This window comes from Nomascus leucogenys, chromosome 12, assembly GCF_006542625.1.
Source record: "Nomascus leucogenys isolate Asia chromosome 12, Asia_NLE_v1, whole genome shotgun sequence".
Taxonomy (NCBI): Eukaryota; Metazoa; Chordata; class Mammalia; order Primates; family Hylobatidae; genus Nomascus; species Nomascus leucogenys.
This window is the reverse complement of record NC_044392.1, coordinates 96,115,949-96,129,724: the sequence shown is the minus strand read 5'-3', so window position 1 is coordinate 96,129,724 and position 13,776 is coordinate 96,115,949. Positions and strand designations below refer to the sequence as shown.

The 13,776-nt window shown below is 43.2% G+C and overlaps 1 protein-coding gene and 1 pseudogene across 3 annotated transcripts in view; one reads left to right on the top strand and one right to left on the bottom strand.

Annotated features, from left to right (window-relative positions):
* Window positions 1–212: 212 nt before the first annotated feature.
* On the bottom strand, window positions 213–1,657 carry LOC100606195 (annotated as a pseudogene).
* Window positions 1,658–6,226: 4,569 nt separating this feature from the next.
* The window catches only part of MIGA1 (mitoguardin 1), a 96,988-nt gene continuing 89,438 nt past the window's right edge, over window positions 6,227–13,776 (top strand). Inside the window, exons 1-2 of one of the 3 annotated variants that reach the window (XM_012500378.2) lie at window positions 6,227–6,339; window positions 9,822–9,935. In XM_012500378.2, the coding sequence (XP_012355832.2) occupies window positions 9,837–9,935 (99 nt within the window). In that variant the 5' untranslated portion in view covers window positions 6,227–6,339; window positions 9,822–9,836. Of the gene's footprint in view, window positions 6,340–8,722; window positions 9,936–13,776 lie in introns of those variants that run through there. The other 2 variants (XM_030825157.1, XM_030825156.1) reach the window with 2 other exon arrangements.

The following is a 13,776-nucleotide window of genomic DNA, read 5'->3' as shown; positions in this document are numbered from 1 at the left end:
GGCGTGGTGGCGGGCGCCTGTAGTCCCAGCTACTCGGGAGGCTGAGGCAGGAGAAGGGCGTGAACCTGGGAGACGGAGCTTGCAGTGAGCCGAGATCGCACCACTGCACTCCAGTCTCAGTGACAGAGCGAGACTCCATCTCAAAAACAAAAAAAAAATTTGCATTACGTAATTTACATGATAGCAATGCTATCACCTCCCCTGTGTGGACTCAGGAGAGGACTGGGCTGTTCTCCTTAGAGAGAAGTGGGGTGACTTTTAGGAGGGCAAGGGACTTCCTGTAACAATGCATCTCACGATATTTGGAATGACTATTAAAAAAAAGAACAATGTACAATCAAAATCCTCCACCACATTGTAGAACTTTGGGGGATGCTCACTCCAGCCAACTACTCTCACCTTCACCGTTCCAGTTTTTAAATCCTGAGTCAAGCCACCCCCTCAAAAAAAATAAAAAAAAGCCATGCCAATCTCATCTTGTTTTCTGTGCAAGTTAGCTTTGGTCAAGAAAAGGTATAACGCAACTAAGTAAAAGTCCACCTAGAAGCATTTGCGGTGGACAATGGAGGGGCTGGAGGGGCTGGACTAATCGTATTCCTGCTTGCTGATCCACATCTGCTGGAAGGTGGACAGCGAGGCCAGGATGGAGCCACTGATCCACATGGAGTATCTACTCTGGGGAGGAGCAATGATCTTGATCTCCATCGTGCTGGGCACCAGGGTGGTGATCTCCTTCTGCATCCTGTCAGCGATGCCAGGGTACATGGCAGTGCTGCCAGACAGCACTGTGTTAGCGTAGAGGTCTTTGCAGATGTGCACATCACACTTCATGATGGAGTTGAAGGTAGTTTCTTGGATGCCACAGGATTCCATGCCCAGGAAGGAAGACTGGAAGAGCACCTTGGGGCAGTGGAACCGCTCCTTGCCGATAGTGATGACCTGGCTGTCGGGCAGCTAGTAGCTCTTCTCCAGGGAGGAGCTGGAGGCTGCCGTGGCCATCTCCTGATCCAAGTCTAGGGTGACGTAGCACAGCTTCTCCTTGACGCCATGCACGATTTCCCACTGGGCGGTGGTGATGAAGCTGTAGTGGCGCTCCATGAGGATCTTCATGAGGTAATCAGTCAGGTCCCGGTCAGCCAGGTCCAGAAACAGGGTGGCCTGGAGGAGGGCCTACTCCTCGTAGATGGGCACAGTGTGGGTGACCCCATCGCTGGAGTCCATCACGATGTGGCCAGAGGTGTACAGGGACAGCACGGCCTGGATGGCCATGTACATGGCTGGGGTGTTGAAGGTCTCAAACGTGATCTGGGTCATCTTCTCGTGATTGGCCTTGGAGTTCAGGGCGGCCTCAGTCAGTACTACGGGTGCTCCTTGGAGCCACATGCGGCTCATTGTAGAAGTTGTGGTGCCAGATCTTCTCCATGTCATCCCAGTTGGTGATGATGCTGTGCTCTATGGGGTACTTCAGGGTCAGGATACTTCTCTTGCTGTGGGCCTCATCACCCTCGTAGGAGTCCTTTTGACCCATGCCCACCATCACACAGATGTGGACAGGCAGCGGAGCTCTGTGCTCATGGGGTGGATGCAGTCTTAGCAGTCTGTTCTACGTTCTTAACCATTTTTTTTTTTTTTATGGACCTCTTGGCTTTCTGGTAGCGTCTGGGACCCCCTTTTCAAAGTAATGCTTCTATGTGTATAAAACAAATACATGGGATTACAAGGCAAACCAACCATATTGAAATAAAGTTGCCTCCTTGGATCCTATGGAAGTCCAAGTACTCAAGTTAAAAATTTCCATAAGAGCCGGGTGCGGTGGCTCACACCTGTAATCCTAGCACTTTGGGAGGCCGAGGCAGGCGGATTGCCTGAGTTCAGGAGTCTGACAACAGCCCAGGCAACACAGTGAAACCCTGTCTCTACTAAAATACAAAAAATTAGCTGGGCATGGCGGCATAAGCCTGTAGTCTCAGCTACTCGGGAGGCTGAGGCAGGAGAATTGCTTGAACCCGGGAGGTGGAGGTTGCAGTGAGCCAAGATTGTGCTACTGCATTCCACCCTGGGCAACAGAGCGAGACTTCGTCTCAAAAAAAAAAAAAAAAATTTCCATAAGATTCTTAGTTCTTTCTAAGCATTACTATATTTGTCTTTCTTTTTCTTTTTTTGTTTTATTTTTTGAGACAGAGTCCTGCTCTGTCGCCTAGGCTGGAGAGCAGCGGCATGATCTTGGCTCACTGCAACCTCTGCCTCCTGGATTCAAGCGATTCTCCTACCTCAGCCTCCCGAGTAGCTGGAATCACAGGCACGCACCACCACATCTGGCTAATTTTGTATTTTTAGTACAGATGGGGTTTCAACATGTTGACCAGACTGGTCTTGACCTCCTAACCTCAAATGATCTGCTCACCTCGGCCTCCAGGTGTGAGCCACAGTGCCAGGCCTGTATTTGTCTTTCTAACATGCCAGGAGGGGATTGAGACATGAAAAGGGTAAGTACCTTGCCAAAGACCACTGTGACATAAAAAATACGTATTTGGGCCAGACACGGTGTCTCACACCTATAATCCCAACATTTTGGGAGGCTGAGGCGGGAGGATCCCTTGAGCCCAGGAGTTTGAGACCAGGCCCTGGCAACATAGGGAGACATTGTCTCTACTAAAATTTTAAAAATTAACTGGGCATGGTGGCAAGTGCCTGTAGTCCCGGCTACTCAGAAGATTGAAGCAGGAAGATCACTTGAGCCCAGGAGTTCTAGGCTGCAGTGAGCTATGATCACACTACTGCAGTGCAGCCTGGGCAATAAAGTGAGATCCTGTATCAAAGAAAGAAAGAAAGAAAGAGAGAAAGAGAGAGAGAGGGAGGGAGGGGGAAGAAAAAGAAACAAAGAAAGAAAAGATATATATTTGGTCTCTGTCCCCAGTTCCTGACACAGAGCTCCTAAATCTCTTGGAATTTCCTGGTTGATATGAGTGTCTTTTTTTCTAATATTCTTGTTGGGCTCCTGGATAGCTTCAGGATAGGGGCTGGTCACCAGCAAATTCAAGCTATGATTAGAAGCTTAAAAATGTTGGCCCCATACCTACCCCATCCTCTGTGGAGTAGAGAGGAGTTGAAGATTGAGTTAATAATCAATTATGGTTACATTGTCAGAGGGTTCAAGCCAGAGCGACTCCATTTTGAGTGAGGGCTAGGAAAATGAGGCTGGGACTTGCTGGGCTACATTCCCAGGAAGTTAGGCATTTCTAGCTTCTAAACATTTACACTTAAGGGAACAGATTGATAATGTTTACTAAACAGACCCAGACTTGGGAGTGTCCTGATGTCCCTGATACCTTTAGAGCAAAAGCATTCCTAATTTTGCTTTAAAGATGATAATATTAATTCTTGCAAAATATGGTAATTAAGAAAATTAAACTTTTATCACAAACCCTTGTAGCAGAGCACATCTCCCCATGATCTTTTTTTTTAATCCTCTATAAATGAATATTGTACCTAGTGTGGATGCGTTCCTCTTCTTCCTTTTGGGAACACCCTACTCTGTCTATAGAGTAAGTGGACATTCACCACTTTACTGTCTTAAACTTGCTTTTGCTTTGGACTGTGGACTTGCCCTGAATTCTTTCTTGTGCGAAATCCAAGCACCCTCTCTTGGGGTCTGGCTTGGGACCCCTTTCTGGTAACAACATTATGAAGCCTCCATAGAGATCCCTGAAGCACGGGGTTCTAAGAGCTTCTGAGTTGGTGAACACATCCATATCCCAAAAAGGTGGTACACCCTGATTCCATGAGGACAGAAGTTCCTGCACTTAGGATCCTTCCAGATCTTGTTTTATGTACCTCTTCATCTGGTTGCTCATCTGTATCCTTTGTAATATCTTCTGTTATAAATCAATAAACTGGTTTGGAATGGGAGGAGAAGATTGTGGGAATTTCTGATTTATAGCTGGTTGGTCAGAAGTACAAGTGACAATCTGGGATTTGCAATTGGTATCTGAAGTGGGGGCAGTCTTGCAGGACTGAGCCCTTAAGGGTTTGGTGCATAGTATTGAATTGAATTTAACTGTACAACACCCAGTTGGTAGACACTAAATTAAAGAGTGGAGTTTATAATAAGAAATAATTGGAGACTTGTTTGGTGGGGAAAAACCTCCACACATTTGGTGTCAGAAGTGTTGAAAGTACAGAAAAGTAGCTTTGTGTTTCTTTTCCTTTAACAATGCATCTAGTAAGTGGCCAAGAAAGGATTCAAACCCAGGCAGTATGACTTCACAGTTTTGTTTTGATATTATGCAGATAGGATCCCCTAAATTCATTAATGGCTGCTGTAGCATGTATTGCGGTACTTGTACAGAAGAAACAACTGGTAGCACTCCATGAGCTCCATTCTCTGGTTTAGTGAGCATTACACGACGGCTTGGTTATCTGCGGGAGGTACGGGCCTTCAGAATTAATCCAGGCTCCAATTTATTTTTCCTTGTCCCCAATATCAGAAGACATCGAGTCCCCTGTCCTTCTGGTTTAAACCACTACTTGTTTGGTTTTCTTTTACTTGTAGCTAATATGTTAACCAATATATCCAATAATGGCTAAGATTGAGTGCAGTACTCTGCCAAACCAGAAGAAGGGAGGCTTACAGCAAATTGCATTTGGTTTATAAACATAAATTAAATGTGATAGTTCTATTTTATATATTTTATTTTATTATTATTTTGTAGAAATGAGGGTCTTGCTATTGCCCAGGCTAATCTCGAACTTCTTACCTCAAGGGATCCTCCCTCATCGGCCCCCCAAAGTGTTGGGATTACAGATGTGAGCCGCTTCACTTGGCCTAAATGTGACATATCTTATTCTCATGCTAAAGAATAAACTCTGTACCCACCGTGTAATAATATTTCTCTCATAATGTTGATCGTGGAATTAAGGAGCTAATATGGTCTCAGGAAAGTTGTGTTCAGTGGTAGTCATCATCATTACTGCTCTTCCCAGTAGGCTGAATGTTTGGAAGCTGTGGGAAATGGGAAAGAGGAGGAAATTGGGAAAATAAATGAAAATAGCCTTACAAATTTCAGGTTCTTCAAATCTCAAGAGCTCCATTTACCCTATAAGTGCAAAATATTTTCACATAAAACCCAGTCTGTGGATTGTTAGTTATTATTAATCTAATAATATCATAAATTGGTACTACTATTCTATTTTCCATTTGATTAAATGGGAATTTTGAAAACAGAATTATTTTGGCTTTTCACCACAAATATGCTCAGCAACTGGAATTCTTAAATCTGCAGTTTTTTGTTTTGTTTTGTTTTGTTTTTTTGTTTTGAGAAACAGTTTCGCTCTAGTCACCCAGGCTGGGATGCAGTAGCACTATCTGGGCTCACACAACCTCCGCCTCCTGGGTTCAAGCGATTTTCCTGCCTCAGCCTCCTGAGTAGCTGGTATTACAGGCAGGCACCTGGCTAATTTTTGTACTTTTAGTAGAAATGGGGTTTCGCCATGCTGGCCAGGCTGGTCTTGAACTCCTGACCTCAAGTGATCTGCCCGCCTTGGCCTGCCAAAGTGCTGGGATTACAGGGTTGAGCCACCGTGCCCTGCCTAAATCTGCAGTTCTGATGGAATGTTTTGACTGAAGATTGAACGTAGAAACAGTACCTTGGGTTGTTGTTATTTTTTTCCTAACCCGGCCCCCTATTAGTTTACTATGTATTGGACAGAACCTGAGAGCGGTGACTACTCTGCCAATAAATTGCCACATTCAATGTTCTTCGGTTGCCTAATTCAGTGGGAAACACAGAAAAAAAGGTAAAGAGGACATGAAATCGATAATAAATGCATCATCTATACCGGATTAGAATGCCTCTTAACACTTATTCATTTGAGGGCTGAAGGCCTGTGGTAGAAGTTCTTAATCTTGTTTTCAGGGTTTTGAAATTGTGTAATTTTTTTTTTCTTTAATGTAATGAGCATGTGTATACACATTTTTTTTTCCAGGGGAAAGGCCCCATAGTTTTCACCAGATTGACAACCGTTCTAGATCCCCCGACAGGTTACGAACTACAATACTAGTTTTTTTACCGGTTTGTAAAAGGATGCAATTCTTCGAATACAGCTTTTACATCCACCTGACGAGACCGGAGCCTCTACCCTAAACAAAAATGGCGGGAGCTGCTTCACACGTAGCCTCCCACGCAGAAAGCCTAGAAGGCCCCCTCCACTTTCTCTCCACCTTCCCACTCCTGACCCCGGAAGGACTCCGCCTTCTCCCCGTCAGGCTGCTGCTCAGCGCCAGGCATCAGCTGGGAAGCAGGCGTGGGCAGGCCGGCTGTACCTGGCCTGGAGCTCCAGGTACAGGGCCAGGGGCGGGGTGGGGTGGAGAGGCGGGCGGGAGGAAGCGGAGAGTTGGGCGGCCACGCAGTTGGGGCAGAGGCCTTGGGGCAGGGGTGGCGCGGACTCCATCGCTGGCATTAGCTCTCCGAGTGCCAGGTGGAGCGGCGGAAAGCCAGAGGGTCTACGGCCGTGCCACCCTGAACACCCCCGGCCTCGTCTCATCTCAGAAGCTAAGCAGGGTCGGGCCTGGTTAGTACTTGCATAGGAAAGCAGGAGGGTCCCCACGCCAGAGGGAGGCCTGCAAAGGAAGCGCGGAATTGGGATGGGCTCGCCACTGCTCTGAGCTGGAGGTAGGGTCTGCACGGCCGAGCCGGAGGGACCCCCTTTTCTGGTCCTCTTGGCAAAGAAAAAGGAAGACAGCAGAGGAGAGCTCCGCGAGGGGCTGCTGTGGGGTCGGGAGAGAGCGCGCTGGAGGTGGGGCAGCTGGTGAGGTCTCAGGTTCGGCTTGGATGCGGGTGGTTTTGAGCAGGGAGTGGCTTTTGGATGTGAAAGATTGCTTTGTAGGTGCTTTCAGAGAATAATTTAGCACGGGAGTATTGTGGTGTCAGGTTCTTCTGTAAAATTGTTAAATTATTTTCCGGAGGGAAGACTCAGCTTGTTTTTGCACAGGACTTTGAGACCTTTATTATTGTTGTTTTATTGTTGTTATTGCAGCTAAACATGTTTCCTCTGTTCAAAGTGTCTTCTCAGAGTTAGGTTATATAGATTTGTGCTTCACGTCAATTTTCTTTTTGATATTTCAGACTTTCCTTCCTGTTGGATTATAAAGTCAAAGTTGTAGGATAGAATTTTAAGATGTGTAAGAAACAAACTGTTTATGACACTTATTTTTAATTCCCTAGTAGTTGGAATGTAGAGGAACAAGTAATATCACACAGGACAATATTTTTGGTTATGTTTTATAGATTCCGTCTATAAATTTGAATAATCATGAAACCCCCTTCATGTTTATTTTTATTATACTTCTGAAAGCAACTGAAATGGCTAGTTTTTTTTAAATTTTTCAATGAATAATGATTAGGTTTGGAATCAACTTCCTCAGTAATATTAAATGAAAAAGAATGAGGTAGTTAGAATGCAAAAATAGAGGTTTGTCATAATCTTTTTTGTTTTTTTTTTTTTGAGACGGAATCTGGCTGTGTCGCCCAGGCTGGAATGCAATGGCGCGATCTCTGCTCACTGCAACCTCCGCCCCTAGGGTTCTAGCAGTTCTCCTACCTCAGCCTCCCGAGTAGCTGGGATTACAGGCGCCCGACAACACGCCTGGCTAATTTTTTTGTGTTTGTAGTAGAGACGGGGTTTCGCTGTATTGGCCAGGCTGGTCTCGAACTCTTGACTTCAACTGATCCACCCGCCTCGGCCTCCCAAAATGCTGGGATTACAGGCGTGAGCCACCATGCCCAGCCGAGATTTGTCATAATCTTTTAAGAATATCTGCAGCCAGTTAAAGTGTTTGCTTTATTTTCTTTCTATTCTGGTTAAAAATTTGGAATGCTCTATTATAGGGAAAATTACTTTGGGTGAATTACTCAATACGTTTTTTAAATGTAGTAGCATAGATTGCTTAATGATCCAGAATCTAATTAGTAAAAATGTTTCTCAAAATAAAATGTGTTAATATTTAGGGAGGGAGAAGAATAAATAAGCTTCCCCCCACTTCCTTTTTACTGTAGTAATATTAAAAAAGTAATGCATGTAGGCAGGTTTTAAAAAATCAAGTATTACAGACAGACTTATAAGGAAAAGCAATCATTCTTTGCCCAGCTTCTCTATATCCCTTGTCTTATTCTCCAGAGGACCATTTTTCACTTAAATCTTAACTGTTCATGGTTTCCTCTGTACTTTTTAATCATATGTCTCTATCATAGGTTGTTGACTGAAATAAATGTATGTCAATTAGAACTAACTATACTGAGTCTAAAAGTTGTACTTAGAACACTGGTAGGGGGAATTAAGTTTATACTGCTGTATCCCTAGTAAGGATTAAGGGAAGCATCAGTAGTAGTAACCCACCCTAAGAGGTATCGCTGTGTTTGATTTTAAAGGAAACCACTACTTAATGAGTGGTTTTGACACTTCTCTGAAAACAGGTGGGTATCAACAGAAGGGGATAGTCTATTGGAGTATAGAAAAAGAGAACATAGAGATATATGCAGAAATGAAGGGCCTAAAAAAAGTATAGCAAATAATTTTTTTTTTTTTTTTGGTGTAGGCAGGGTTTCACCATGTTTCCCAGGCTGGTCTCGAACTTCTGGGCTCATGGGCTCAAGCAGTCCACCCACCTCAGCCTCCCAAAGTCACTCCCAAAGTAGCTCAGGCATGAGCCACTCACCGTGCCTAGCCGCAAATAAACTTTCATAGAGGGATTGTTGGTAATTTTTATATTGTGTTACGTAATATACAGCACTACCCAAATAAAAGAAATAATAAATTTGGTAGACATAAACATTGTGGTTATTAGAGAAGCCCATTCTCTTGTGCATTAGAGATAGTGCTTAGGTGTTTTCTTGGCCTGAATGAAATATTCCTCAGGACTCTTGATTTTTGCACTCATCAGGCAACATTTTTGACTTATTAGTTCAGCTTCCTATGGTCTTTTATTTCAGGGATGGTATGTTTTGATAGAATATGTACACTAGATAGTTTATTTCTTTATTATAAATAGATAAATTTGTAAACTGATTTATACATCAATACTGTGTAAATTTGTTTAGTGTGTGTTCAACTGGGTACAGTGATAAAATTACGTTTCTGGTTGTATAAAGCAGAGACCTGGACCCTGAACCACTGCCTTAATGACCTCTCTTTGTGTGTCAACTGCTTCTCTGTACTCATCTGACTTTTCTTTTTTGTTTAAGAGAAATAATATGCATTAAAACTATTCCAAAATCATATAGTATATATGTGGCATTTCTTTGAAGATCTTTAAAATGAGACAATAGGAGAATAAATGCGTTGAGTTCTGATGTTCAGTCAGTGAACTCTGAGGTTCTAGCCCTAGGATTCTTTTCCAGATTCCATTCAGCAACCTGCCTGCCACCTACTCTCACCCCCACAGTTATATGAAGGAAACCAAATGAATAAGAAGAAGTAAATTTTAAATTACTCTCTAAAAAATGTTAAATTTTTATGTAACCAGAAAAGAGAGACTCTAGAACTTGCAATTTCCTAAGGAAAATTTGCTACCTGGACTCAAAGTTTAAATCTAGCTTTTTTTTTTTTTTAACTTCTTATTTTTTACGCTATCTCCTACAAGAAGGATAGCTTATTGTTTCTTTTACGCGTTTGGTGATTAATAAATATAATTTTAGCTCAAGTGTAATGTCAATAATTGACTGCAAAAATAAGCTGATAGAATTAAATTTTCAGTTTGTACCTTTCATTGGTAAAGTAACCAGAAATCTTTGTGGCTAATTTTTTTTATGTTTCATGTAATGAAGATTAGAAGAGGAGCCATGTCAGAAGAAACAGTAAGTGAATCACAGTTTTCCTTGAAGACAGCAGCGCTAAGAGTGTTTGATCTTCCTCTCACTTGGTACTATTCTCTCTCCCAGGTAAATAAAAGAAGCAAACATGAAGTTGAATGTTAAGCTTATTGCTCAGAGTGTATTTTGTTTACATTATTTCAGTTTTATTTGAGGTTTCTATATAGTACAGTCAAAATATTTATTGCAGTAGTTAAAAAACCTACTTGGTTATTTCACGTGTTTTGTTTTTGTTTTTGGTTATTGTAACTCTTAAAAAGGGGTTATGTTACTTAAAAATTTTTTTGTCTTAAGCAAACTTACATAGTCCATTATTATTACTTTCAGTGAATTATGTTATTCCAGTAGGCCTGTTCTCACTATTAACAATCCTTTAAATTTTATTGTGGTAAGGTACAAACAACATAAAATTGACCATTTCGATCATTTTTAAATGTATAGTTCATTACCCTTAAGTACATTCACATTGTTGTACAAACAATATCCAGAATTCTTTTCACCTTGCGAAACTCAAACTCTACAACTGTTTATCAACATCTTACTGTACCTCCTTCCCGTCATTCCCCACCACCATTCTATTTTCTGTCTGTATGAATTTGACTAGGTACCTCACAAGTAGAACCCTACAGAATCTTTTTGTGACTAGCTTATTTTACTTAGCATAATGTCCTCAAGGTTCATCCATACAGTAGCATATGTCAGCATTTCCTTTCTTTTTAAGGTAGAATAATATTTCATTGTGTGGATATACTACATTTTGCTTATGCGTGTGTTTGTTGATGGACATTGGATTGCTTCCATGTTTTTGCTATTGTGAATAATGCTGCTATAAACATGGATATACAAATATCTCTTTGAGATCCTGCTTTTAATTATTTTGTGTCAAGTGAACTTGCTGGATCATACAGTAATTCTACTTTTAATTAAATTTATTTATTTATTTATTAATTTTTTTTTTTAGAGGCAGGGTCTTGCTTTGGAGTACAGTGGCAAGATCATAGCTCACTGCAGCCTCAAACTCCTGGGGTCAAGCAATCCTCCCACCTCAGCCTCTCAAGTAGCTGGGACTACAGGCATGTGCCACCATCTGTCCACCAATTTTTAAATTTTTTGAAGAGACAGAATCCCAGCATGTTGACCAGGCTGGTCTTGAACTCCTGGCCTCAAATCATCCTCTCACTTTGACCTCCTAAAGTACTGGGATTATAGGTGTCAGCTGGTTCACCCAGCCCTATTTTTAATTTTTTGAGGAACTGCCATACTGTTTTTCACAGTGGCTGTACCACTTTACGTTTCTACCAATAGTGCACAGTTTTTCCACATCCTCATCAATGCTTGTTACTTTCTATTTCATTGATAGTAGCCATCCTAATGGGTATGAGGTTATATTAGTCCGTTTTCATGCTGCTGATAAAGATATACCCAAGACTGGGCAATTTACAAAAGAAAGAAGTTTATTGGACTCACACTTCCACATGGCTGGGGAGGTCTCACAATCGTGGTGGAAGGTGAAAGTCACATCTCACATGGTGGCAGACAAGAGCTTGTGCAGAAATACTCCCATTTTTGAAACTGTCAGATATTGTGACACTTATTTATTATCGTGAGAACAGCAAGGGAAGGACTTGTCCCCATGATTCAGTTACCTACCACTGGGTCCCTCCCACAACACGTGGGAATTCAAGATGAGATTTGGGTGGGGACACAGCCAAACCATATCATTCTGCTCCTGGCCCCTCCCAAATCTCATGTCCTCACATTTCAGAAGCAATCATGCCTTCCCAACAGGCCCTCAAAGTCTTGACTCATTTCAGCATTAACTCAAAAGTCCACAGTCCAAAGTCTCATCTGAGACAAGGCAAGTCCCTTCCACCTATAAGCCTGTAAAATCAAAAGCAAATTAGTTACTTCCTAGATAGAATGGGGGTATGGGCATTGGGTAAATATGGCCATTCCGAATGGGAAAAATTGGCCAAAACAAAGGCCCCATGCAAGTTTGAAATCCAGCAGGGCAGTCAAAAATTTTTTTTTTTCTTTTTTTTTTTTTGAGATGGAGTTTGGCTCTTATTGCCCAGGCTGGAGTGCAATGGCACAATCTTGGCTCACTGCAACCTCCGCCTCCCGAGTTCAAGCGATTCTCCTGCCTTAACCTCCCAAGTAGCTGGGATTACAGACATGTGCTACCACACGTGGCTAGTTTTGTATTTTTAGTAGAGATGGGGTTTCTCCATGTTGGTCAGGCTGGTCTTGAACTCCCAACCTCAGGTTATCTGCCTGCCTCGGCCTCCCAAAGTACTGGGATTACAGTTGTGAGCCAGTGCGCCCAGCCAGGGCAGTCAAATATTAAAGTTCCAAAATGATCTCTTTTGACTCCACGTCTCATATCCAGGTCATGCTGATGCAAGAGGTGGGTTCCCATGGTCATAGGTAGCTCTGTCCTTGTGGCTTTGCAGGATACAGCCTCCCTCCCAGCTGCTTTTATGGGCCGGCATTGAATGTCTGCGGCTTTTCCAGGTGTACGGTGCAAGCTGTTGGTGGATCTATCATTCTGGGGTCTGGAGGATGGTGGCCCTCTTCTCACAGCTGCATTAGGTGGTGCTGCAGTAGGGACTCTGTGTGGGGCCTCCGACCCCATGTTTCCCTTCTGTACTGCCCTAGCAGAGGTTCTCCGTGAGGGCCCACCCCTGCAGCAAACTTCTGCCTGGGCATCCAGGCATTTCCATACATCTTCTGAAATCTAGGCAGAGGTTCCCAAACTCCAATTCTTGATTTCTGTGCACTGGCAGCCTCAACATCATGTGGAAGTTGCTAAGGCTTGTGGCTTGCACCCTCTGAAGCCATAGCCCAAGCTCTATGGTGGCCCCTTTCAACCATGGCTAGAGTGGCTGGGATACAGGGCATCAAGTCCCTAGGCTGCACACAGCATGGGGACACTGGGCCTGGCCCCTGAAACCACTTTTTCCTCCTAGGCCTCCTGGCTGGTAATGGGAGGGGCTGTCGTGAAGACCTCTGACATGCCCTGGAGACATTTTCCCCATTATCTTGGGGATTAACATTTGGCTTCTCTTTACTTATGCAAATTTCTGCAGCCTGCTTGAACTTCTCAGAAAATGGAATTTTCTTTTCTATTGCATTGTCAGGCTACAAATTTTCCAAACTTTTGTGCTCTGCATCCCTTATAAAGCTGAATGCCTTTAACAGCACCCAAGTCACCTCTTGAATGCTTTGCTGCTTAGAAATTTCTTCTGCTAAACCCGGGAGGCGGAGCTTGCAGTGAGCCGAGACTGCGCCACTGCACTCCAGCCTGGGCAACAGAGCAAGACTCCGTCTCAAAAAAAAAAAAAAAAAAAAGAAATTTCTTCTGCTAGATACCCTAAATCATCTCTCTCAAGTTCAAAGTTTCACAAATCTCTAGGGCAGGGGCAAAATGCCGCCAGTCTCTTTGCTAAAATATAGTAAGAGTCACCTTTGCTCCAGTTCCCAATGAGTTCCTCATCTCCATCTGAGACCACCTCAGCCTCACCTTATTATTCATATCACTATCAGCATTTTGGGCAAAGCCATTCAACGAGACTCTAGGAAGTTCCAAACTTTCCCACATTTTCCTCTCTTCTTCTGAGCTCCCCAAACTGTTTGAACCTCTGCCTGTTATCCAGTTCTAAAGTCACGTCCATATTTTTGGGTATCTTTTCAGCAGCACCCCACTCTACTGGTACCAATTTACTGTATTAGTCCATTTTCATGCTGCTGATAAAGACATACCTGAGACTGGGCAATTTACAAAAGAAAGGTTTATTGGACTTACAGTTCCATGTGGCTGGGGAGGCCTCACAATCATGGCGGAAGGTGAAAGGCACATCTCTCATGGCAGCCGCAAGAGAGAGTGAGACCCAAATTAAATGGGTTTCCC